Source organism: Melopsittacus undulatus, chromosome Z (genome assembly GCF_012275295.1).
Source record: "Melopsittacus undulatus isolate bMelUnd1 chromosome Z, bMelUnd1.mat.Z, whole genome shotgun sequence".
NCBI lineage: Eukaryota > Metazoa > Chordata > Aves > Psittaciformes > Psittaculidae > Melopsittacus > Melopsittacus undulatus.
Genome location: NC_047557.1, coordinates 2,302,248 through 2,329,834, shown reverse-complemented (window position 1 = coordinate 2,329,834; position 27,587 = coordinate 2,302,248). Strand labels below are relative to the sequence as shown.

The window sequence follows — 27,587 nt, the reverse complement described above, 5'->3', positions numbered from 1 at the left end:
AGCAGGGGCTGGTCACACTGCCAGGGACCTTACAAACCCATCTGGACCTCTGACCTCCCCAAACCCTGCAGACCCCAGGACTCTGGTGGTTTCCACTCCAAGTGCCTCCCCACAATAGGCAAGAACCAGCTCCCCTGGTTTTCCTCCTTGCCTGATGACATCCATGCCCAGCACAAAGCGTGGCTTCCCGTGGTAATTCAGGGACTGGGACGGTCAGATGGGAGATGGGTCCTTAGCACAGGGACCCTTTTAAGTCCAAATCATGGAAACCAGGAATAACAGAAAAACACAGCAAGTTCTGGACAGTGAGACAGGCACCCCCAGACAGCCCCTCCAGACCTGGGCTGATGGGTGCCATCAGTGAGCACACAGCCACATGCACTGAATCAGCCCAGCAGAGCCCAGAGCTCTGGACTGACCCTATCTGGGTGCTGCCCACCAGCAGAGTGGTCCCACACAGGGCTGGGGTGGGTGCCCCCACCACAGACCCCATGCAGAACCCATCATGGAATGGTTTGTGGTGGAAGGGACCTCAGAGCTCATCCAGCTCCAACACCCAACCACAGCTCTGGGCACCCTGTACCAGCACCTCAGCACCCTCACAGGGAACAGCTTCTGCTTAAGGGCTCATCTCCATCTCTGTCACTAAAGAATCCACTCGGCACAGCCTGGGATGAAGTGTACATCTTTATTTCTTAATGGAACATAAACTCCTTTAGAAAAAAACATTCATCTGGATGACAACACCCATAGAAAAGATCACCAATCTATCTCGTGTTTTTTTGTTTTTTTTTAATTTGGCATGTTATTTGCATTTATATTAAAGCAAAGTGCATCTTTCTTACTTTTTCTCGTTTATACACATTGCACAATACATAAATAACGATGCTTATAAAACGTCTTTATATTTACAGGTAATAATATATTTATATAACATAAAATACAATTTTTTTTCTTTAATAAATCTCAAGGGGTTTTTAAGGAGTCTTTTTTTTTTAACCTGTGTTTTAATTTCAAAGCACTGTAATGCCAAAATGCCAATGAGAATGCTCTTTTATTCATTTAAACCTTTTTATTTAGAAAAATAGCTTATGTTATGGTCTAAACATGCTCATTGAGCCAAGAACAGTGTAAAAGTATCATACTCGTGTATGAATTCAAGAAATGAAAGCACAACTTTATTTCCAGATTGGATGGTACCGGGATAACCTGATCTAGGCTGGTTACAACACACCAACTATTGTGGACACCTTTTCTTGTCTTTTTCTCATTTGTTTTTGTTGGTTCGGGAGTTGGTTTTTTAGGTTTAAACTTCGGTCTCTTCACATCTCAGTTCAAATTATAAAGCATGGGTCATGCACAAAGTTTCTCCGCTCTTGTCTTCTCCCCCTTTCATCAATGCATGACCATAAGTTAAAAAAACAAAGCAGTGGAAAGATGAACACAGTGACAAGACGTGAACCCAGCAACAATACAATAAAAAATCAAAAGATTGGGTAAAGACCTGGTTTGGAAGGTTTTGCACCATCCTTCGGTGGCAACATCAGGTTAGCACCACTGGGGAAGGGGTCTCTGTATCACCATCACCAGGGTTGGCTGGCGGCAAGGGGAAGGTGGTGCATAAGAAGTACAGGTATCTTGTTGTTTTATCCAAGAGAAGGAGCTGTAACATATAGGAAGTGGCTTCCAAATCTGTTGATCACATAGGTAACCCTTTCAGAGGCGTGAAATAATTACCGTATGCAATCTATCCCCAAGAACCCTTCTCTCGCCCTTCTGAGTATTGGTCATTCACACTTTTAAAAAATAGATATATTTATCAAAATACCCAAGGCAAAAACAAAACAAAACAAAACAAAAACAAATGTCTTTTCAGAAGCTATTTCTCAACACGGGCAGGAAGGGTAACAAACAAAACGAAACACAAAGAGTTCGCATGAAAAGCAAGCACTCAGAAGGAAACGATAGCAGCAAAGTAGAATAGATGTCATAAGCCCACTTTGTCTCGAGTCACCGGTTATTAAAGATAACCTCCAACCAGCATGGGCAACTGCTGATGAACTGTCTAGTGTAGCACTGGCCCCAGCCTTTCACAAAGCTGATCTGAACGGTAAATCCAGTCCATGGCTGCTGCGTGAACTCGTGGTCGTTGGGTCTCTGCAAGGTGTATGCCTTCTCGTAGTCAAAAGCCTTGATGGAAAATCCTGGGAACACTTTGTGAACCAGCAACGTCCTGGAGTCAGGGTTGTCCAGTGTGGCCGACTTGATGAAGATGGGGTAACTGCTGCGGTTGTATACCCACACGCCGTCCACTTCCTTGGTGAGCTGGATGCCATAGCCAATCTTGCTGCGGACCTTCTGAACCAGCTGGCTTTTGTTGTCAGAGTTGAGCTGTCCGAGGCAGAAACCATTCCCCTGAGGTAGATCATAGAAGATATCCAGGGAGGGCTCTTGGACAGAGTACAGCCGACCCACACGTGTCTTCTCTTCCCAGTATGCTACCACGCACCAGTGTGAACGATCCCCCGGCTCCTGAAGTACTTGAGAATCTGCAGAGCAGGAGAAAGAGAGGAAGGAAGGGAGAAATTAAGCACCAGGGTTATAATATCACCCAGAACAATACAATGCTGGCAGGTCTTTGCCTGCCCATGTCCTCATGGTATTCTCCGTGCACACACTAACACCATTTCCAAAAGCCTTGTGTCAAGCCCACTATTAAGACCATTTAAGATGACCCATGTTTGGCGGATTCCTGTGCCTATATATGGAGTTACAGGTTCTAAATCACCAGGTCCACCCTTCAGAAGTGGCTTGAGACCCCATCAGTAGCACCCACAGTGGAGCTATCCCTCACCCAAACCATCACCAGGACCACCTTCAGTGCCAACAGGAGACATGAGATGCTCCAGCAGCTGCATTCATCAAGACCAACATCCTAAACCCCCTGCTTCCCTTTCATCCACCAGACAATGGATCCATTTCCATAAATAGCTACTGTGCACACACACCAAAACAAATGAGGTGCTGCTATGAAAAGCGCATTGAAGGTCACCCCATGGGACCAGGGAGGACAAGGACTCGCCTGCTCTAGCCCATGGGGCTCCTCTTTGCCCATAGGCAGAGCATGGGTGATGGAGAAGATGGAGACATCAGTTGATACCCCAAGGCACAGGAAGCACCATCAGATGGTGGCATGGTGGGGACCAGTAATACTGCTCTTAATAAAAACAGCTAAAAAACATGCAACCCCCCCCCCCCAAAATACGTTCCTGTAGCCCTTGTTTCAACCCCTTTGCCTGTAGGTACCCTATGCAAGCAGCAAGGATATGCATAGGAGGAAAAAGCACGGAGGGGGGAAGCTGGGAAACATGAAAAAGCCCCTTTTCCTAACAGAGGATCCCTAGGAGCCTGGCGCTGCGCAGTGGGTAATTCCTTCCAGCCTCAGTAGGCATGTCAAGACCTGGGAACTATTCATCTCTGTAATTGCATTTAAACAAAAATAATATATTAACAGGAAAAAAGACAAAGAAATCAAGCTGGGAATGCGTATTAGTGAGCACCAGAATAACCCCCTGCACACAGGAGCAGCTATGGGACATGAGGGCACCCAGCACCCAAACGCTCCCCCTGCACCACTTGAACAGCTCCCCCAACCCCTCCAGCATGAGCAATGGCAGTGGAATGCTGGCTGCCCTGCTTTCTATAGTTTTTTGGCTATTAATAAGCCCGTTTCCCCGGCGCAGGCGTCTCTTCCCCCGCCTCCGATTTGTGCTTCAAGCCCTGCTCTGTGCTTTTAAAAAAGGGAAAAAAAAGCAAACCCAGCCACACACTTTTAATTTCCTCATTTCTATGCCAGCGAGGAAAATACTTCTGCAGTCGCTGGAGGCACTGACTAAAAATGGGCCTGGCTCTGAAAGCCCCAAAAGAGGGACCCTCGCTATGGGGTGGAACTGGGGATGGGGGTTCTGGAAGGGGGCATTCCCTGGGACAATATCCATGCCCTGGTTTGTCCTTCCAAGCATCCCAACCTCCACCCCCCTTCCCTTTTTGGTGCCTCCCAAGACTTTGTTGTGGATAACAACAAATCCTGCTGAAAGCTGGCACTGCATAAGGGATAGAGGGAGGGAATGGCTTGGGGTTCCCTCTACCCTAACGCAAATGGGGTGCCCCCGACCCAAAGGTGCACCCAGCAGGGCAAGAAGTACCCCATGGATGGTGCTTCCCCACCCACCCAGAGACAAAGGAATTTGGGAAAGGGGGAGGGATGCCCTGGAGATAGAAGGATTTGGGGGGATGCTCCTGGATCCACCCCCATTTCAACAACCCCCTCTGCTGCATCCATCCCATTGATTGCCTGCCAGTGACACTCAGAGCTTCTTGGGTTTTGTTTTACAGCAGTTGAGGGGATTTGGGGTGAACTGCCACTGACCCCCTCTGTAATTCCTATAGGATTCTACCTATTTGAACATAAGAGCACCCCTCTTCAGGATGGGGGAGAAAGACTTCTTCACCTGACATTTGTGCCTGCATTAGTGAAGAGCAATTAACAAGCAGCTCATTGCTGCTTACAAAGAGTTATTTAATTGCCAGCTCATTAGAAAAAAAGCCCTAAATAAGGAAAACTGCCTTGGCTATGAATGAACAGACCTTTATGGAGGGCTGGAAGTTCATGAATGAATCCCACTAGGTTTTCAATGACATGGGGTGACCAGACCTCAAGGACAAGTCTTAGGTAATCTGGGATGTATTTTTCCTTAAGGAACCAATGCCAGGACACAGTATAAATATGCCAGAGCCTCTTCCGCTTGCGGGCTTCGGAATGTTGACTGGATGTCTAGTCAAAAAGCCATGGGAATATAAGGGCTGAGCTCGGATAAACAGGATCAGGCCTCCCTGCCAGCCACCACCAAAGCTGCTTTTCATGGTTGTTGGGACCCCAGCAGAGCCTCCCCACTCCCACCTGCATCCCTTATTCTGGCATCCACAGGGAAAAGGGGTGGGAAAAGCTGATGGCATCACTCAGGCAGCAGAGGAAGGACAAAGCTGCAAGGGAAGAGGGAAATATGATGACACTGATGCTTCCTACAGTGATGGGCATTTCTTTCCCCAAAAGGCTTTTCTGGTGGTGATGACTGGCAAATGAAGCACACAGATGGATTCTGCTCCAAAACACCCCACTGGGCTCATCCAGTGCAACCTGGGGTCATGGCAGGGCCTCACCATCCAACTCCCATCTCCATTGGGATCTGCAGCAGCAAATACACCCAAAACCCCAGATCCCTGGAAACTGGCAGCCACATCACCCTCAACTCATCCTTGTGTGCGACAGCCCAGAGATGGCTCAAAAATGCTTTGGGATTCTTGTTTTCAGTTAAAAGCATCATTTTTATGAGCTCCTCAGAGCAAACATATCCCCTTCTAAATGCCTGGAAAACTCCCAGCAAACTGGGAGCGTTCCCATATTCCAGCAAACAATGATAATGTTTAGTGCTATAAACATCCGCGCTATTATTTCGTTATTAAGCATCCCTCCATTTGCTGCTATCACTGGTTTATTAGTATTTTCCATGGTTTGCATTACAGCCTGCCCAGGGGCTCCACCACGCTCCCCCCAATGCATTGTGCAAGCTTATTGTGAAAAAAAGTATGTAATAAATAAATAAAACAAATAATAAAGCGAGTCTGCCCTCAGGAATGCAGAGAATTAGTTGTATTGATCACTCATAGCCGGGTCTAGGGAGAAATGGATCCAAAGCAGAGCACAGTTCTGCATGCAGGGGGGAAATGAATGCATTAACTCGATACCCCAAAGTCTTTGGGTTAACACTTTAAGGAATTTGGTGCAGATGGTTCATCACCAGGGATACCCCAGCACAACCACATTGCTCAGTATCACATTCCCACTGGAAAACTGATCTTTTCCCCATATTTTTACACACTCCTGTGTTTTCCTAAGCTGCTCCAACTTACTGATGCATCCCTCAGTGAGAAAGGAGTCCTCCCCAAAAGCACCATCCCAGCCACTTCCCAACACACCAACCAGCATGAGAGGCTGTGAGGTTTCCCACTGCCTGCATTGACCATCACAAACATCAAATCCTGCCCCAAACTCCTCAATAAACAGCCACAGCCAGGATTTCCCTAGCTCTGAGTGTGCACGTGTTGGAGCATGGGAGGAAAGCTGAAAAGAATGCTATTTCCATAGGGAAATCCTGAAGGGACATGGGAGCAATAATCAACCTAAGGTGAAGCCAAGGTGGTCCAGATGAAGGTGGGTACAGAAGATCCACACCATGGAAACACTGCACAATGGCCCCACACTTGCTTCTCCCAAGCTGCAGCAGGAAGACTCACACCTCCATCCCTTGGGAATGGCAGAAGGATTCTGGTGTGGCTTTTCCTCCTCGACACATGGACACTTTTAAGATGATGAAACGCTGTAATCTGTACTTTTCCCTTCCAAGTCCTGTCAGTTTTATGAGTAGTTTGGGAAGAAAACGTTCTTTTTTCACTCAGGAAGAACCAAAACATTTCAGCAAAACTGAATTTAATAAATATATAAATATATAAATAAATAAATATAATACAAACAAAACCAAAGCAGTTCCTGGCCAGCGTTCGGATCGCAGCCCTGTCCGAGTGCCAAGTTCATGAACGTAGAGGGGAGGTGAGCAGGGATCTTTTGTTTTGCTTTGTTTTGTTTTGACATAGCTAAAGGTTTTCCTGTAATCAACCGACCCCTAAAGAAAACAGCAAGTTTAGCACACACTGAGCTATCTCACCCGCCGGGACTACTCCCATCTGATCAAGTCAAGAGCTATCTAAACTGTCACTGATGGATCTGTGATAATAACAACTCCCTCGCCCAACATGGGAATACAACTGTGTTCCTGATTAGGTTTTTAAATACCTATAAATGGGTTTTTCCTCAATATATCAGGATTAGATGCAAATTAAATTGTCCAACTGTAGGAGAGTTTCAACCTATGTATTTATACTTTTATATACAGATAGATTTATTTTTTTTACTGCTTTCATAGAATTATAAAATCATCAAATAGTTTGTGTTGAAGGGACCTTAAAGCTCATCCAGTTCCAGCCCCCTGCTATGGACAGGGACACCTTCCACTATAGCAGATTGCTCAAACCATGCTCTGACCCACAGCATGCTCTTCTTCACCCACCTCACCCCCTCCTCTCCCTCATTCCTCTGTGATCCCTGCGGATGGATCTCCCATCAAACATCAGCCCTGACACAGTATTCATGAGGGTATCATCCCCCCTGAATTGTGAACAGAAGGCTCCTCATTTTCACTGGTTTGGGTTGGAAGGGACCTTTAAAGCTCATTCAGTTCCAACCACCTGCAATGAGCATGGGCATCTCTAACCAGACCAGGCTGCTCAGGTCTGTGGTACCCTCCCCTGGGCCATGCAGAGGTGACATGGCACTCACGACCAATAACCCAGCACAAATGGGTAAAGGCAGCAGATAAATTAATGTAGACATCCACCCAGAAATCACAGCACCAAAAGGAGACAGGTCTTATGGACCCTGCCCAGAAGGACCAGGACCCAATACAAGCTCCTGGGGCATCAAGGAGACCTGGAGGGATGGCAAGATCCCTGCCTGGCTTCTCAGGGGGCAGCTTTCTGCTGCAAAACAAGCAGAACCTATGGTCCTTCCTCCTTTATCCGTCAGCACACGTGGAGGGCATCTGTGCTTAAAAAAACCTGGCTGGGCTGGTGTCAGCACAACGTGTTGTCTGGCCAGGGCCAAGGCTCAGACCAAGCTCAGCGTGTCTCGCACCCGGTAATCTCTCTTGGCTGACCTTAAGCTGCATTTGTGAGCCCGGGACAAAGCCATGTCCTGTCTTCTCCTGCTCATCGAGGTGGAAGAGATGGAGACACGAACCCTGGAGCTTTTAGTAGGGTTTGGGTGCTCTTCTTGAGGGTCCCCAGGGCAGGTCTGTGTTTCGGCCCTGGTGTCACTGGGAAGTGCTGGTTTTACAGGATGTCAGGAAAAAAGCATCCTTGAACTCCTACTCGGGAAGCCAGCAGGCGTTACATGGAGGTGAGGAGAACACTGAGCATGATGTGCAAGCACACAGCTCACCAAAGCAAAGAGAAACGGGCACCAAAAGGGGAAATTTTATTTCCTTTCTAGTCTCTTGAGTAATTTACAGACTAGCTGGGTGGGGGAACAAATAAAAACCCACAAAAAATCCTCAAAAGACAGATTTCCAGGTATGCTTTGTGAAAGCAAAGGAAAGAAAAAGAATCCAAATTAAAGGATATAACCTGCTGCAGAAAAGGGTCTTTGTGCCTTGAACGGAGCTTGTGGGCAGCCTACAGACACCACCCATAGCTATGTTTGCCCCCAACCTTTTATATATCCCCATGCACACAAGGGCTGGACAGCTTCAGCCTCCTCACCCCACCTTGCTTTTGATGGTGGGGATGGTTTCTGAGAGGCTAATTTAGAGGATGGTCATGAGTTAAGCTCCTGTTGTTTGCAGAGAAAATACACCCTCACCCACTGCAAGGATGCCACCGCATCCCTGCAGGCTCATGGGGTCCCTCCACTGCGCCAACACAAGAGCCCCCAAAGAGCTGGGACAGTCGGTCACGTCAACACATACTTAGGGAGCCTTTAATCTGTGGATTATTGACACGATAGACCATAACATCTCTTTAGGAGCCATTACAGCCCATTGTGTCAGTAGGTACTTATGGAGTCCTTAATCCGCGGATTGACAGGCTAGACCATAAATTTGTGTCTATGTCTAATTAGGCAGCTCTTATTACTCAACATATACAGTAGTCATTCAGACTAAAGAGACTTAAGATTATTTATGTAATTTATTAACAAGTTGTCCACCCAATCACTTAAATGGCTTCTTGCTCCTAGCAAAGTAAGTCACCCTTGCATGGAAATAAAGGTCCACCTTAGTTTCCCTTCAAGACTTCAGTTTGCTGCAGTTTCCTAAGGGCTGGTATCCAGAAGCTGAGATGTTGCCAACAGATCTGAAACCTTGCGAGTATGATGGGAACACAGAGTAAAATTTGGCAGAAGCCATCGGGGAAGGAGTCTGGAATTTCCTGATAGTTGTAACGAGGGTTTTAGTTCAAACTCCACGTTACTGGCAACGTATGAGCTTGGGAATGCTCTGCTCGGTCCCATGGTGACACAACCAAGAGCTTCCATCACCTTCACCATGGCTGGGAAACACGACTTGGTGGCACCTTGAGTCAACCTTCTCCCTGTCTGGAACCCAGCCCTGGCCCTGGGGGGGTAATTCAGGGATTGGACATAGAAGCCCCTCAATAAAGGGTCCCTATAAACATACTACAAAACCTCAAGGGTGAGCACCAGTAAGGCCAAGACTGGCCCAGGAGGGATGTCCAAGCTTGGAAAATATAGGGTGATCAATACATGCATGAGAAAGAACCCAAGCTCCCCCATGTCCCGGGCATCAAAGGACAGTGAAGAAAGAACCTAAGTAAAACTGCTGAGTTCATGGAGTCCACCAAACCAGAAATTTGATTCATAAACATCCTATTAGTCACTGCTACTGTCTAATTACGGTGATTAATCAATTACCACGGCTAAAAACGACTCGGGAAGAGAAGAACCTTTTTTGTGCCCATTTTCTTTAAAAGCCAAGCAAGGCTGCAGCTACAAGGGGGGGTCAGGCCGGGAAATACGCAGGCACACACCAAAAATGCCTGTCTGCCTGTCTCCAGCGGTTAGAGAGGAGCCAGCTGACTCCAGTTTCCTCCGTACCAGGCTTCGGGCCTCATCAGCCATGCAAATTATAGAGTACCGTGCTGTCTGAAGGCCGAATTTCGACTCAGCTCAGAGAAAAGCCTTAGAGGAAGGGTGGGGATGAAGAAGCCAGCCAAATCCATTCATAATATTTACAGTAAATGGGCCTCTTTGCTGTTGTTTAGTATACAGTCAGTCTAATTATTTTTGAAGTTTTAATTTAAAGAGCCTTCTTTATCTGCCTCTCCTCCTGCACCCCTCAAAGGTGTGGGAAAACTTTTCCCTTGTTTCAGAAAAGCAGTAGGACGGGAATCCCTTCCCCAAGCTCCAACCCAGCTGCTGGGTGGGATGAATGGGTGCTTCAAGAGGGGAGACCCTTACAGAGAGGTGCTGCCAACATCCACAGGGGGTTTAAGACCCCTGTCCCACCCGGACAGACACGGAAGTGTGCAGATCCGTATGGAAAAAGCCCCCAAAATCCTATTTTTGCTCCATGTGTCCCTGTTCCTGCTCTGCTGTGCTGCTGGGGATATCCTGGTAAGACTTGCTGGCTCGGGAGGTGTTGCAGGATGATCCCACGTATCCTCCCCTCCCCTGCCTCGACAGCAACCTGGAATAATCCTATCTTAATGACAATCAGCCAAGAGGCTCCTCTGGAAAACGCAGGAAGCCCAGGCCAGGATTCATGAGATGCTGCCATGAGACCACCAAGCGACTTGAGGCTGGGACCAGCCCCAGCTCCCCGAGACAAAGAAACACCTCCATGCTTTAACCTCAGCAGCTACCAGGACACACCTCTTCTCCACCCATACCCATCCCAGGCCTCAACCAGAAACCTCTGAGACAGAGAAACCAGCACACAAAGGGCTCCTGACTTACAACAACACCAGTCAGCCCCGATGATGAGCCTGCTGAAGTACCTCTTATGGCTTGGGTTGCGCTGGAGGCTCCCATGGCAGCATCCTGCCCATCACCTTTCCAATGGGATATATCATTGACAGGGATGCCGGAGCCACCAGGGTCCACCAACCAGGCCAGGCCACTACACTCCATTTTAGAGGATAAGGACCTTAAAATGCTTTGACACTTAGAAACAAAGCTCTGCTGTCACAAGGAGGTGGGGAGGTCGCCTGGTACCCAGGGATGCCCCAGGGAGGGCAGGGATACAGCCCCCAGGAAAGCCACAGCTCTCCACTGACAACATGTAGCTATGTGGGTTACACGCTAAAACCCTTGTAAAGACCTTAATAAAAACTGAAGCAGAGCAGTCTAGGATTTCCAAACGGATACCTAATACACAGATGTGTGCTAGGATTCCTTTTTCCCTCCCTAACTGCATTCCATGCACACACACACGGCATCGCTGCCGCTCTCATTTCAATCCTGACCCGAAGAAAAGCCTCTCCCTGCACCACACTGACCTGCAATTCTCCCCAAACACTGAAAACAGACGTAATTACATGTGTGTGTGTCCCTAAAAAAGAAAGACCCCCCATCCCACCCCCCTTTTCCAGAGCAGCATCCCTCATAGGGATGTAAACCCATGGAAAAAGCAGCATTGGAACAAAAGTCCTTTTCACGCTCGTCGTGCCCCGCTCTGTAACAATTATGAAAACTGTTTAGCTGGGCTGGCATTTGGAGCATTTACTGCATTCCTGCCAATAAATTCCAGTCCCGGATCTGATGGAAAAGGCTCCCCCCTGCTCCCTTTCCCCTCCCTCCCTTGCCTTCATTCCTCCTGGCTTTCTTTACAACCTAATACCCTGTCGACGCGGGGCCAGGGCCTACTTAGGGGGAAAAAAAAACACCCAGCGCCAGACTGGAGACAGCATGCAGACTGAAAAAGTTAATCATTACTTCTGTCTGCCTTCATAATCTAATCACGCCGATTCCTAAGAGCAGGCGGCGAAGCACGCTGGCGTACAGGCAGGGTCGCCGCCCAGGGACGGACAGACGGACGGACACACAGCATCGGCCCCAACCTGGGTAAGGGGGATGGATGGATGGATGGATGGATGGACAGACGGCGTTCGGATGGGAGTTCACAAGCCTGGCCACGCACACACCCCTCCCCTTGCCCTCTCACTTTGCTCTGGATTAATAATGCTTAGCAATTATACTGAATATTACATTCATTAAGTAATTAACCCTCCCGGCGCTCCGGCGGAGCTGGCACCCCCTTTCGCAGACGGAGGCCGGCAGAGGTTTGCCCCAGGCTATGGAACAGGGCAGGTCGGCAGCACCCGGATTAACAGAAGACACAGAACCCCAAAAAGCTCCTTGTGCTCATCCCACCAGCTGTGGACCACACCATAGAGCGGATGGCATCACCGAGACCCAGCAGCATCCTCCCATCAGGATGAAGCCCACAGCACCTGGGTACCACCAGGACCCGGCAGCATCCTCCCATGCAGATAAAACCCAAAGGATCTGAGGCATCATCAAGAGCCAACAGCATCTTCCCATGGGGACAAAGCCCAGGGACTTGGTTTGCCAAGTCTGACAAACCCAACTTGGCAAACCCACCGCTTGGCAAAGCCAGCACCATGCTGACTGCTCTGCAAACAAACCTCGGTGCAACATCTCAGGTGTGTCAAGGCTTTGCGCTCTTGACACCCAAGACACATTTTCCATACTTGGCTGTGACAAAGAACAGGAAAACTACAGGCCTCTACACAAGAAGATTTATGAGTTTGTTCCTTATCATGAGCTAAAAAGTCTCAGCCTGGCTTCCAAAGTAAATGAATTCATCAGTTCAAATGCAGTGATGTAACTTCAGGCTCCCAACTCCTTTTCCAAATAAAACTCCTGTTATTTGATTCCTGCTCGAAGGATGATTATATGGAGTTATTTACTCTATCCGCTCTGCCTGGGAAGGTGCAGCCAGAGCCCAGCCACAGGGTCACTGACAGCCACCCCACGTGGCCAAGCAGTACCCATCTCACGGTTTAATTTCTCTACTATTTTGCTATTTCCCCTGTTTTTCTACTCAAAAAAACATCACCTTGCACACCAGTGTGCAAACACACAGCCCCTCTGCCACTACTATGGGGAGGGACGTGCTGCTCCGTGGTGATGCCTGGCAATTTGTAGCACCTATAGAATCAATCCATTGGTTTCCATCACCAAAACCCACCAAATCCAGAGCCAACTTGGTGATGTAAAGGTGAAGAATGTTGGAACTTCCAGCATATTCCCATCACCCAAGTTTCTCCAATGCAAAGCAAGCTCTTACTGATGCGGTTTTCATATCTCTACAAACAAAATCTATTCAACCTGTATGTATATTATGCATAATTCTGTATTGGGAAATACTATATTCACTATATATAGAATATATTCAATATATATATTATATATAATTCAAGAGAGAGAGACTATATTCACTACATAACTAGGATATTCAACCTATATATAATATAGAATCCCCTATGTAAGATATATACATTACATATTGAATATAACTTATATATTATGTATAATTAGGCATGTAATACAGCACATACATTTGATACATTCCATACACATATATTCAACCTCTACATATACATACAGGTTGAACACATTTTCATGGAATTTCTAACCATCCATAGCCTCACTAATTACATACACATACAGGTACATATTTACAACAAGGCTTAACAGCCTGAGCAGCTCTGAATTACTCATTGAAATGGTAAAATCTGCCTTTCCACCAGGTATTTAAAAGCCAGGAAAACCCACAGAAGCCAGGACTTCACCCCAAAGATGGCTTTCCAAAACCCAGCACCCCATTGGGCATCTTACTTCATCCCTGGGGAGGATGAGGAGGGACCACATAGCCGGGTACCCACCATCACACATGGAGGACAAGCATCACCAAGACCTCCACAACCACCCCACCAGCACCCTACATCAACCCAGAGGAAGGACCACAAGGCTACGTACCCACCATGAGCCATGGAGGAGCATCACCAGGACCTCCTGCAACCACCCCGCAGTGCTTCGGCACTGCCGGCACAACCCAACCAGGGAGTTTTTCCATGCAGCGAGGTTAAAAGGGTAGAGAAGGGCTGAGCCAGCTCTTACAGGGTGTTTTTTTTCTCCTCTTGCAAGTTAAAACCAAGATAATGACACTGGGTGGGGACCAATTTGAAGGGCTGAGCAGCCAAACCAAAATTAGTCTCCCGGCCAAGAGCTTCCTAGGCCTCACAGTTTGGGGAAGGAAGCTGAGAAAAGGCATGAAGGGGGGGGGAAAAGGTTCCTTGGGAAGCTGGAGCGTCGCACTCAAGCAAAGGTGACCCTGATAGTCAAATATGTTTAAGCATAATAAGAAAATCAAGTGTTGGAGCAGCCTCCCTTGGAAAAACAGAGCCCATGGGATGGGGTTTTTTTGCCTCCTTTCTTCTCCTTTTCTCTCTCCTCCTCCCCCGGCACTTTCTTTCCTTTCACTAATAACTATGTTTTCTTGTAGGGGTTTTTTTTCTTCCCTCTTGGCTCTTTCCTCATAAAAGACTGATGTAATTTCCTGTCTTGTCCCAATGCTTCCTGTTAATTAACAGGGTGAAAGTTATCATCACCCATTTAAATGGCTACCCGAAAGAGGGGAGGGGAAAAAAACAAGGGGAAAACAAGAAAAGAAAGTAAAACAGAGAGGGGAGGGAAGGGCCGTCCGTCAGCAAGCAGCACAGCACATCCCAAGGAGCACAAAACCCTATGGAAACACCACACCGGACCTGATGTCTTGAGCCCATCACCAAAGATATGGCCCCCAGCCCCACAGTGGTACCCACAGTGGGTCCAAGCACAGGGGATGTGTGTGCCCACCCTTTCCTGGATCAGGATGGGAAATCCCTGGCAAGAAAACATCTTTTCTTGTATTAAAGAAGTTTTAAAGAATAAAAAGAAGGGGGAAAAGGGGGGGGGAGGGGGAGAGAAAAAAAGAAAAAGGGAAAAATAGAAGAAAAAGCGAAATAAGGAGGGAAAAGGGTAAAAGGAATAAAGAAAGAGGTTAAAAAAGGTAATGTATTAAAGAAAAGTAGACAAAATAAAGGGGAAGGTAAAAGGTAAAAAGAATAACAACAAGAAAACAAAAAGAGAAAAATAAAATAAAAATAAAATAATAAAAATAAATAAAAATAATAAAAAAGCAGAGAAAGAAGCAGCTGGCAAAACTGGCAGCATCCAAGATGCTTTTACTTAAATAAATGAAAAACTGGGGAGGAGAGGAGGGAAAACAGAAAAGAACCCCAAAACCAAACCCAAGGGGTAATCCACAGCTACTGGGTACAAACCCTGTGTGACACTGAGCTCCTTCCCTCCCCACATTCAGCCCCATGCAGGACCAGGCTGCAGCACTCCCCAGTGCCCTCCTGTTCCTCAACAGCAGCCCCAACACAGCCATTGCCCCATAGCACCAGAGCCAAGACCACAGCCCCGGCACGCCAACGGGGTGAAAACAAAGAGATTTAGGCAAAAAGCAAGGGTGGTTAGAACAGAGACCGTGCCTCAGCGGTTAATAATATCTCAGTGCTGAAAATAAACTGGAAAGGAAGCTCCTTTGTGACAGTAGGCAGGCAGCCAGGCTGCGGCGTGGGTCATTCAAGCCGGCCAGGGACAGTGGTTGGGGTTGGCACCCATCACACCAGACCCCGGCCAGCACCCACCACCCAGCACATCGCTCCCCTAAAGCACCCGGTTATCTCCGCACATCCCATTTCCCCCTGTGCACCCTAAAATGGGGTGTATCCCATGTTAACCCAGCATCGAGGTTTACGGTCTTGGCCGCCGCGGTTAGAAATAGGCATCCCCCCATGCTGTCGGCGGGGAAATGCATGTGGTTAATGTTACTGGTTCCTCCAGTGTAAGCGATACCCGCTGGCAGACAGTGGGGATGGAAACGATGCAGCCCGCATCCCTGCCAGCCTGGGGCTGCTCCTCTACGAGTGTTTTTGTCCCATCGAGTTTTAAATGTCCCCAACGATCAAGTTGCTCATCGGGACGTCTGATGCGAGCAGGGCACGGTTTGAACCGAAACCCAGCTTCCAAAATTCACCTTTTTGTCCTCATTTCTCCCTAAAAAGCACAAGTGGGATAAAACCTGAGTGGTCCCCATTGAAGGACTCCCTATTGGTGGGGTCTTCTGCTTTGTATCATAAGCTGCTCTCAAGGCAACACTTGGTTGGGAAAACTCACCGGGCACCCGGAAAAATGGATTTAATGGAGCTGTATGGGGATGGATTGAAACACCCAGCATTCAATGGGAAGAGCACTCCTGCCATCAGGGTTCCTTTTAAAACCCATCCTAGAAGAGTATCTAGGAAAAGCTCTAAGGGCTCTAAAGCACTTTAAAGTAATTATGAAACAGGTCCTGTTTGCTGGGGGGGGTTCTGACCGGCCAATAGCCATGGGAAGGATGCCCTCAGCATCCCCACAGCAGCACAGGGGCTATCCCACATGTATCCCAGGGGGTTCCCGCAGGATGAGATCCCCCTTAAAAGCAAAACCCAACCCACGGGGCCGAAGGAGCCGGAGCTGGTGGCCAAGCCAAGAGCCGCAGGGCCGGTGCCAAGCGCCGGCTCCCTCCTCCCTGCCGGCCAGGGTCAGATGATGTGTGAGGCGAGCCGGGAGGCTCCTAGTCTGGCAGGCAGCCTGCTTTGCTCCAGAGGCTCCAGTGCTGTCATCCTGGCGTTAACCCCTGATAACCTTGTCCTTTCCAGGACAGGATGGTGGTTTTTAGGTAAGCGCCGGGTGGGGAATCGCGTCCCCAGTGAGGCTGGGGAAGAAAGGGTGCTCAGAGCGAATAAAACAGTATTAGAAGGACGTATGCTCAAAAATAAACCAAGAATAAGTGACTTTGAGAAAAAAAAATCCCAAGCAATTGTTTATGCCTGGGACAAATATACAATCCTGGTTCCACAGGAAGATGTCTCAATTTCAGATTATAATAGGATGCCAATTTGTAAATAAAAGCTTTCACAGGAGGTTATAAACTCTGTATGAGAAGGAGGGGGGAATGGGAAAACACAGGCGGGACTGTGCCGGAGAGACCGTGCGGGATCCTGTTTACATGGAGCGATGGAGAGACGCTTCAGGGGCGAATAGCTCCGGATTTGGACAAGGTGCTTGTTCCCCAGCGAGCAGATACCAGCAGGGATCAAAGACATAGTGAAACATTCCCAGCCCGCCCGCAATCCTGGAATGAAATGTCATTCAGCCCAGCGGTCCCTTAAACCTGACAAGGTCCGAGGCGGAGCAAGGAGCAATCCTGATGCTTCTCCAGCCTCCGGAGGTTATTCCCCCATCTCTTTGGTGCAGAGGAGTTGGGAGGGAGAAACTGAGGCTGCCTAAGAGTCTCATGGGGAACCTCGGTTCAGCACCCACCAAGCATCACCATTCAATGCCCACTGGCTCCAGAGACCATGGGGCGGTCCCAGAGTCAGGGCAAGTCAACAGGATCGGGCTGAAATCTGGGTAAACTCTTGGGTTTGGTATGTTATGAATAGGCTCTATAAATAAAACCCAGTGGAGGTGGCGAGGCCGCAAGCCAGCTCTGTGATGGCCAGCTCTGAGTTTCTTGGAGAGCTTCATTTTGCCAGCAGAACCAGCACTGTTCCACAGATCTGTCCTGCAGGAAAACCACCTTTTCAGGCACACCACAACCCTACACCAGCCAAGAGCCATCAATCCCACACCATACACAGGTCAAGAGGGAGATGTCCAGGGCTGGGTGAAGAGCATCCCATGGATACCAACACCATCAAGCACCATCAGCTCACTTCTACCCTTAGAGCACAGTTTCTCCATGGCTCATATGGGAACTTGGCTCACACCCATCAGATGTCACTGGGCCATGGGCTGGCCACCTCCATGCTCTCCAGGCACAGCTTTGCCTGTTTGAATGAAGAGTCACAAGCAAACACATCTGCTGAGAAGCTCAAAATACAGGAAAAACCACCCTCTGTCTCTTATTTACGGGAATTATTTTTATCTCCAATGAGCTATTTCTGCTCTCTTTAACCACGCTGAAAGGATCTGGAGTAGTAATACCTGAGCACAACCATGTCGGTGGGAGACACCAAGAGCCAGGAGTCCTGACCTACCCACAGAGTGACCACTGATAAAAATAAACATGTAAGAAAACAAATAAGGGCAAGAATATGGAAGTGAGAGGCAGTGCCTTGGGGAACAAGGGGTACATGAGCCAGAGAACAGGATGGCGGGGAAGAGACAGCACAGATGGCATGAGAAGAGCACACCAGCATGGCATAAAGGACTAACCAATACTGCATTCCTGGCCCAGGAAGGGAAAAAGCAAGCACAGGAAGGGAGAGCAGCCCAGATAGTTATCGAAGGGGGAAACACTCCCCATACATCACCCTCAATCACACCGCTCCCCCTCCCACATCCTCCAGTGCCTCTGGTATCCATCAATGAAACTGCCTTCAGCTTCCGTAAGGAGACTGCAATCCCGGCAGTGGCTGGACCTGAGACTCCTCATCATCAAAGGATCCTCAAGGGAAGCTGCAAGGGCTCCCTTTTTCCATGCTTCTCTTACCATCATCCTCTCCATCCCCCATAAAGTTTTCCTGCCAGTGGCTGTGAACCCCAGGCTGGCCCCATTCCCGAATTGTTGATGCTGAGAGCCGCCTGCCCCACAACATCCTGCCCTTCCAGCATCAAGACTTTAGGGCAGGTCTACTCACTGTGAACATTGCTATTACATCAGCATCCACTGCTCATCAATGGTGGCCAAAGCTTACGGTGCTATAGGGACCTATCACCACCATTCACCCATGACATCTTCTACCTCAGTCCCCTGCTCCAGTTTCCAAACCTACCAAAACCAGTGTAGTTTTGCCTTTCTTAAAGCCATCTTTCCACCAAATTGCTGCAAATCCCGCATGTGCAGCCCTGGTCTAGAGGGGATGCTGGATTCCCCACCCAGCATCCCCCATTCCCACCTGCCCGAACACAGATAAAACCAAGCCAAAGTGCTCCCCATGTACCCTGCCAATAACTTGTTAAAGCCCTCTTCGAATGCACTCTTCTGCTAACTAAAATATGCAGGAGGCGGGTAGAAAAAAGGAGGAGAAAGTGAGCTTTGGAGGATTGCTGCGAAGTGCGTTTATTTTCCTTTCTGGACTGGGTCTCTCCAGTTGGGAATTTTCAGCGCTGCACTTCTGCGCGCGGAAGGGAGATGCCAGTAAATCAGAGCAAATTCAAAACAAATGCTCTTTCATGTGGAGGCATTCAGCTTTGTTTCAGGGCTTGGGTAGCTAACCGTATCCCTTCATGAGTCAACTCTCCTATCAGCTCCTCATTAAACTAAATGGCTACAATTACATTTGGGGAGGAAAAAAGAGCGGTTAATGATCGTAAAAGGTTCTGTTTCCAGGCTTTGGTGGGGGGGGAAACCTTTGATAAGGAAGACAAAAACCCAATTTGATCCAATGGAATAACAGAAGTATAATAAAATAAGTTAAAAAATGCATTTCCAGAGGGAAATGTGCTTTGTTTTGGGGAGGAGGCTTTATCAAGGAGCTGGGGGTCCCCTTCCCGCAGCCCTTTGGGAGGCACCAGGAACGAGCCGTGTTATTTCCTGCAGCCCAAGCCCCCACCTCCCGCCTTCCCTTCGGGAGCAGAGCAGCCAGACGAGATGTTATCAATAGGCTGAACCTTACAGAAAGCCCCCTTTTAAAAGCGAGTACTTCCTCTGCTTATTTCATGTGGTATCCTGTGGAACTGAACTCTCTCCTCCCCTCCAACGGGTGTATTTCAGGAGGAAAAAGGAAAAAAGAAAAAGATCTAACAACATCCTTATTGTGTTGTTTTGCTTCTTGTCTTTTTTCTTTTTACAGTCCCTTTTTTTTTATCCCTTCCCTAAAGCTACAGGCTCCAATAGCAACGAAATAAAGAAAACCCCAAAAATCTTCTGCATTAAAAAATCAAAACAGCGACAAGTTTCTCTGTTCCCTCTCCCCCTCTGATTAATTCTCATTAGGGCCTTTGAACAAACAATATGCTCCCCTCTCAAATAACAGACAGGGTATATATTACACCCAAAGAAAAACAAACAAGGCTCACTTAAAGACATCCACACCAAACGCAGTTCCTGGAGAGAGGCAGGGGCAGATGCACACGCGCGTGCGGCCGCCGCCGACCTATTTCTGAAATTCCAGTTTCAGGGCAATGAATAAATCATAAATCAGGGAGACATTCCCACAAAGGGAACACCTTCAATCATCTGCAAGTACATGCAGGTACACGGCTTCAGACACTTTAATCCTGGTAGAGACAGAGCCCAGCCACAGAGTTGGCCGGTCTGGGGTGAGAGATGAGGTGTTGGAGACATCACACCTTGGAAAAGGTGTTGGGAGTTGGACTGGATGGCCTCTAAAGGTCCTTTCCAACCCAAACCAGCCTTTATATGAACAGCTCAAGAAGGGTGGGGAATAAACCCCATTCCATTAAGGCACCTAGAGGCCGAAGGATATGGCAAATGGGATAATGAGGGAAATCATAGGGTATATCAAGTTGGAAGGGACCCTTGAGATCACTGAGTCCAACTCCCTCTGCAATATCCTCTAGAAAAACGGGGTCACCTTTCCTCCCCAGGCACCACGAGCCTCACATACTGGATCTGGGGTCCTGGTTACACTACCAAGAGCAAAGCCCAATCACAGCTCTTGTCCCAGAGACAAGAGGTGGCACCACCAAGTCAAGGAGAGCTTGACACCAAACCCTTCTGTAAGGCATGACCGCACCTGCTCTGATAATGAATGCATCCATATGAATGGGTGGCCAACATCACTCACCCCAAGTCCAAAAACTAATGGAGCATAAGGTTGAAATTCAAAGGAAATACGGGTTTTTGGGGACAGAGCACGTATTTCCTCTGCATGAGGTACATGGCTCCTACTGAAACAAAACCCAATTCCCCTTTGAGCATGCCTTCCTCAACGACGCACATCCCCAGAGCAATCCAACATCCCTTTTTCTTCCATCAGGACCCTTGATCAACACAACCCACGGTCAAAACCAAGTGCAACAAGAGGTGTCTTACCTGAAGGCCCCGCAGGGGCTAGGCAATTAGCTCCCCCTGTTTCAGTGGAGGAAGGCACAGAGTCTGGACAATCTGCGGGAGCAGAGGAGAAGACAAAACCCCATCAGTAAGTACACAGCAGTTCTGTGCAGGCTCCCAGCATTGCCGCAAGCAGAACACACATTCCAAAGGGTTTAGCAGGAAGCGATTACTAATTGTCCTCACAGAGACGGTAGTTCATCAAGGAGCATCCACCCTAACTCGCTGCCTCAATCAAGGCTGCGCGTTGTGCTTCATCACCAGCCAACACTGATTATAGACCAGCAGAAATTACAGACTGGCTGCCACCTCTCTGGCCCAGTCACCGGGTAATGAGATCAGGGCTGCTGCCATTCTGATGTAAGCAAGCTCCCAAAAATGCTTAAATCGTGGCTTTGCACACCCAATTTAGGCAACACCTGTAACTCACTGAAATGGGAACCGAAAGGAACCATCTCATTGACACCCTGTCCGTGGCAAACGGTCTCTGTTTGAGTTCCCCCACTCGGTTTACTGGTGGCAGATCTGACACCCCACTGTCACCTCCTGGGGCAGGTGGGCAACTGCAGTTACTCCTCCATGCACCACCAATGGGCAAGGGCAGGGTTAGATTTGGTGCCCCACTGGAGGTGTTCAAGCTCAAGGTTTGGAGCTTCCCACCCCAAGCTTGCTCCCCTAGGTGACAACAGCCAGAAGCCAACACTGATCCCCTGGTCCTAAAGGCAAACTGAACCCAGGACAGGGTTTCATCCTTAATGACATCATGGTGTTCATGGCTCTATCTCAAAGCAAGGGCCACCACCAGGAGAGCACAGGTAGTTTTCTCCCTGCTGCTAAGTTTTCCCAGATTTCATCCCTGAAATCCCAGTGAATAAGAAATTCCTGCCTGCACAACCTTGTTTTATCAGAGTAAAGTAGAAGCCCTAACAGGAATATACAGTTTAACAGGATATACTTAATCAAACCGAAAACAATAGGGGAGACAGGAAATGGACTTACTTGTGAAATGCTGTATATGATACACTCTCTAAATGCCTTGTCGTGCTTTCTATGCTTTAAAGGAATATGGTTTTTCTTTGTTTTTAACCCTTTCTAGTCCATACAGAAGATTCCCCCAGCCCCTTCCCTAAGATGCCTTCAACTGCTTGGGATATAGATGCTTTCTGAACACAGGCTGGACCACCTTGCCCTGCACTGGGCTCCCTCTGCCCCCAGTTACAGCTCCATGATGAGTCCTTGCAGGATAAAGGACATAATATGTGCTTTTCTGTGTGGTCTTGCTCTGAGTATCATAAGTGACCACGTCCTCTGCTAGCACATGGGACAGGATAGCAGGAGAGAATCCTATCCTGGCATTAAATGCATTACATTAGCAATGGGGTGATGTGTTTTCATGACTTCTTTAGAGCTATCAGGTCTCTCCCTGCGTCCCATTACCCAACAGCCAGTCCCCTTCAGTAATTAATTACCCTCCGAAATCTCCTTATAGGACACAGTTGTCACAGGATCAGAGGTTCACCCAAGCCTACTTCATGGGACTCCCCTCCCAAAACTGCCTTCCTGCAATATAAAACCATCATGGAGACATTCCCGGTGGCCACCAGCCTGACCCTGCAAGGTGCTGAATAGTTCCTAGAAGCTGCCAAACCTCCAGCTCCCCTGAAAGTCAATGCCAGAGGAAGGCATTCAGCTTTACATCCACATCTCAGTGGGTTTCCTGCACTCTCACCATGCCATCCAGGAGCATGAAGGACACAAGCTCCTGCAGCCCCTTGCCCCATCTAACGATGGGTCAGGATATCTGCTTGCATTATTTGGAGACACTCCTATGTGTCTCACTTCCAATACAGCTGCAAACAGCAGCTTCTGCAGGGACACCAGGGATGCTGAGCACCCACATGGCTCCAGGATGACAAGGTGAGCCTGCCCCATGCAAGCCACCAGCACACATCCCTGCAAACATCCTGTGTAAGGAAGAGGGAATGTCCTCTCCTTGATAAATGACCAAGGCAGCCTGGACCTACAGCCTTCCTGCAGGTAACCCAGCTGCCAAGGGCAGGTCTTTCTGCTCTATGGCAAGCACAAACACACTACATCTGTCCCATCAACACAGCCTCTGCCTGCAGCAGATCCCCAGCTCCCTGTCCACCATCCCTGCTTTGCCCCAGCACAGCCTCCCTCACCTCCAAAAACAAATGTAATCCACATCACACTGTTTTAAACTAAAACAGGGGAGATTTAGGTTAGACAGAAGGGAGAATTTTTACCATGAGGGTGCTGAGGCGCTGGCACAGGGTGCCCAGAGAAGCTGTGGCTGCCCCATCCCTGGCAGTGCTCAAGGCCAGGTTGGACACAGGGGCTTGGAGCAGCTGCTCCAGTGGAAGGGGTCCCTGCCCATGGCAGGGGTTGGAGCTGGATGAGCTTTATAAGGTCCCTTCTACCCAAACCATTTGATGGTCCTATAACCATAAGCACTAACAACCACTGCCAAGGCCCATACTGGCCCAGGTACTCCTGTCTGTCTGTCCATATGAAGCACTTACAAGATGCAGCACTAAATGTTTAAGTATTTTTATTATCCCATCATGCTTGATGGAAAAGCAGGAGTTTCCTGCTTGATGCACACTCCTTTCTGCAGCTGCCCAAGTCTAAATGGAGGGACTGCTCCCAAACAAGATCCCAAAGGGAGAAGATGTCTCATGTGCATCACCCAGGTAAAAGGCTTTACTCCTCACCACTGTCATCTATTGTCCCTCTCTCAATCCCAACCTATGGCTGGGAAGCTGCCACAGGAGATGGCACTGATGCTGGGACGGGAAACCTCCGCAGAGGAAACACTGAGAAACCCTGAGCTTGCAAAACCCACCTGCAACAACAGACTTCCAGGCTCCGCTTGTCGCTGCCCTGTTAGTCAGAGTTCAGCTGCCAAATGGGTTTTTCTTTCAAAAAGGGAAAAAAGGAGCACTTTTTGGTGAGTAACCCAGTTGTTTCTGCGTTTCCGATGGGCAGCCTTAATCACTTCCTATTGGCCGATAGGAATAACTTTTCCTTTCGAAATGGCACATTCATGTTCTGCGGCTTTTCTGTTTACACACATTTTGCTACCTTATGTCAACACTTGCTAATGAATAAATATATCACTCGGCTAACTGAAAATGAGGTCCTGGCAGAGGCAGATGGGATGTTTAAACCCTGCTAATAGATTTACCCTAGCATCTTCACAGAAAACCAAAGGCAAGCTTTAACCCTTGTCTCCCACAGCTCTGAACCCCCTGGCATCCCATGCCAGCATCACTGCTGGGTGGAAAGGCAGGCAACAGAGGCAGAAATACAAACTTTTTGGTGAAAACTGCACAAATGCAGTCAGAATTACACCAATTTCACCCAAACCCACAAAACTTCATGATCCAGCACTCTCAGCCTGTTACAGAACAACCCTCCTGCATCCCAGGATGTTGAACCTAATCCCAATATTCTTCTTTCATGCATCAGCCTTTATCTCGTTTCTTTCTCACCAAAGCAAAACATTACCAGCTTTGCAGCTATCTGTTCAACAGCTCTGCTTATTGCCACAAGCCATAAAAAGCCTTATTAGTCTTTCTTAAGAGTTTGCAGACAGGGGGAAACAACAGTCCAGTCTCCAACAGGGAAAGGCTGGGACCCCATAACGGTGCCCCGTGTGTCTGCAGCAACCTCCAGTTTGGGGTTTCTTTTAAACCCGAGGAAATGCAGAGCAGCAATTTTACAGAAAACTGCTGTTTTGGTCAAAAAAACAGAACAAAAACCAAACAAACCGAACAAAAACCAAACCAAACAAATGACCTGAGACCGCTCTTCACAAACACATCTATCCCTGCCTCCCTGCAGCGCCGTGCCCCCCCTGCCTGCTGCGACCAAGGGGCACGACCACAGCGACCACCGTGCTCCATATCCAGAGCTCCACATCCACTAATCCTGACTGGGAGCCGGGAGCTGCTCCTCCCCACGCTCTCTCCCTCCCCGTTTCCGACTTTTCCCACCTCTCCTCCTTCTCCCAGCCTGATTTATCTCGCAGCCGGCAAGCTCGCTGCCAACCAGGAGTTTATGCAGACAACCGCAAAAGAGCTGGTGCCAGCCTCAAATGGGCTTCTCCCCTGGCACCCTGACATTCAATTACAAGCAACAGGCATGCAGAGTGCTGCTAAAAAAGAGTGAAACAGGTAAAATAAGTAACTTTTCAACCCATTTTCCCAGTTCTATTTTCCAGCCTGGCCAGGAGTTAGGCTCCTTTAAAAGACAGGAGGATTTCTACCAGCTCCCTGGGATTCCCAGCCGGCAGGGAGATGCTGCGCTGGATCCCAACCTAAATCCCACTCGTTCACCCAGGGGTGCAGGAGCGCCGCGGTTTACAACTGGGTTTACAAGTAGGTTTTCCTGGCTTTCCGAGTGGCTCCAGCAGCAAAGGGAGGCCTGTGCTGCACTGCAATCCCTCCCTGCCAGAGATCTAAAACCCGACTTAAGGGGTTCTTAAAACCCCACAGGATGCCTTAGGTAAATCAGATGTTAAATCTTCCAGGGGGGCACAGAAGCGCAAGAGCCAGACCAACAGTAAAACGCATCACAGCATGATAAAAGCAGGCAGGAGATGGGCTCCCCAGAGAAAGAGATTGAGAAATGGGCTGGGAAAGGGTCTGTGTCCTTCCTCCCTCCCCAACCACCTTTTATTTCGCTTGTTATCTGCAGTCTGCATTGAAAAAAGTCGACTTACCAGTTGGTTTGAGAAAATCCATTGGATATCTGGAGTAGGGTGGAGGGGGAGACTCTGGAATTAGAAAAGTACAGAGAAAATAAAGGCAGAGCCATGAGAAAGGAAAGGAAAAAAAAAGAGAGAGAGAGAGAAAAAAGATAGGAACTTATGATAACAGTGGCATTCTTTTAGCAAAACTGTTTGTCTTAGCTCTGGGGGTTGGAGGCAGGGCAGCGAGGCGGTGATTGCCTTGATATTTAGCTGTCAGATAAACAAAAGGGGCCGTCTGGCGCCAGTCTCGCTGCTATCTGCCGCTCGGGCTGTCTGATCGGGGCCTCCTTGGCTCGGCGGAGCCGCGGCCGCCCGCCCGCGCCAGGCGCCCCTAATCCCCCGGCACCGAGTGGGGACGGGGCTGCGGGACGGGGGGGACGGGGGGATACGTTCGCCCACCCCCCGAATTAATGATAATAGCAATAAAAGCGCATAAATCACGGCAATAAAAGGGGGTTCGGGGGTGGTTTTTTGGGGGGGAATTGTTTATAGTTTGGTGAGGAGGGGGATGAGCGGGTTGCACACACCGGACCCCCCTGCACACACACACGCACACACACACACACACACACACACGCACCCCGCAGCCCTACCTAGCTCGCAGAGCCGGCTGAGGTGGTACGGGTTGCAGCAGACGAGCTCGGCGTGAGCCTTGCCGTAGGATTCACAGCAACATAACCGCTTCACTTCGGAGCAGTGCCGGAGGTCTGGCCAGCGGAACACCTTGCAGAGCAGCACCGGCAGCGGGTACGAGTGCTGGCCGAGCCGGGAGTCGGCCTTGGCAGGCAGCTGCAGGCAGGGGGTCCGAGCCCCACCGCGGGACTCGACGGCGTGCAGCAGCCCCTCCAGCTGCCGCTCCTTCAGCCGCTTCAGCACGGTGTGGGTCAGCGCCTTCAGTTCCGATTCCGCACCGGCGGACGCTCCGCACCCGCGGCCCGCTTTGCCCGGGCAGCACCCGCGCCCCTCGCCGCAGGCATGCGCCCGGGCCTCGGCCGCCGCCGCCGCCTCCTCCTCCTCCTCCTCCTCACCGCCGGGCGCACGGCTCCGCCAGAGCCGCCGAACGAGCACCGAGCGTTTGGTCCTGAACATGCGGGACGAGAGGAGGGGCCCCCGGCTACAAAACGGGCATAGCGTCCGCCGCGCATGAAGGGGCCGGGAACCAGTGCGCGGCGGCGGAGGGCAGCGGCGGAGGACCCGAGACGGGCTGTGGCATGCGCCAGGCTCCGCGCTGCGGGTCCCGCCGCCTCCGGCGGGGGGGCTGCGCCGGCCCGAGCCCCTGCGGGCCGAGGGGGGCGAAATCAAACCGGTAGTAATACAAGAATTAAAAGGGGGGGGGAATTAAACCGGGAGGGGGATGGGGGGGAAAAGTGGGGGGGGGAGGAGAGCGCCGCTCCTCGCCCTGGTTTTTTGCCCGAAAAAGAGAATAAAAATAATAAAAAAGGGGTAAAAAATAAAAAATAAAGGAATAAATCCGGTTTAGAGCCTGCGGCGCATCGCGGGGGGGGAGGCGCGCTGCTGCCGGCGCCGCGCAGCCCTGCGCGGCTGCGGAGCGCGGCTGGAGCCGCGGGGGATCCTCAGGCTCCCGGCGGCCGCGGCTCCCATCAACCCGCCAGTGTCGGGAAGGGGGGCGAAAAGGGGGAGGAAAAAGGATGGGAGGCGTAGCCGGGAGCGATCGGGAGGTTAAAATGTGAAAAGAGAGCCAAAAAGATGCCTATTTACACAAAAAATGGAATAAAAATGTAAGGACCCCCCCCAAAAAAATAACCACCGACCCTAAGGTGCGGGCGTCGGAATCGGTTTAGGCATCTGTCACAAAAGAGCAGCAGCAGCGCATCCAGAGTGTTGTATCCCTTCTGAAAGCCCAGCTCGTCCTGATGCGGGGGTTTGCGTGATAATTATTTTTTCCCCCTCCTTCTTCCCGAAGGATTTCAATCCACACACACACACACACAAACCAGAGTCTTGGTCCGGCTGCTACGGAA

At 49.4% G+C, this 27,587-nt stretch overlaps 1 protein-coding gene across 1 annotated transcript; it reads right to left on the bottom strand.

The window, feature by feature from the left end:
* Nucleotides 1-674: 674 nt before the first annotated feature.
* SMAD7 (SMAD family member 7) lies at nucleotides 675-26,921 on the bottom strand. The gene is made up of 4 exons (XM_031045697.2): nucleotides 26,199-26,921; nucleotides 25,576-25,629; nucleotides 20,811-20,882; nucleotides 675-2,549 (listed from the first exon to the last, which is right to left on the bottom strand). Exons 1-4 carry the CDS (start codon nucleotides 26,692-26,694, stop codon nucleotides 2,011-2,013), a joined length of 1,161 nt encoding a protein of 386 aa, XP_030901557.1. The 5' UTR covers nucleotides 26,695-26,921; the 3' UTR covers nucleotides 675-2,010.
* Between the last annotated feature and the right edge of the window lie 666 nt (nucleotides 26,922-27,587).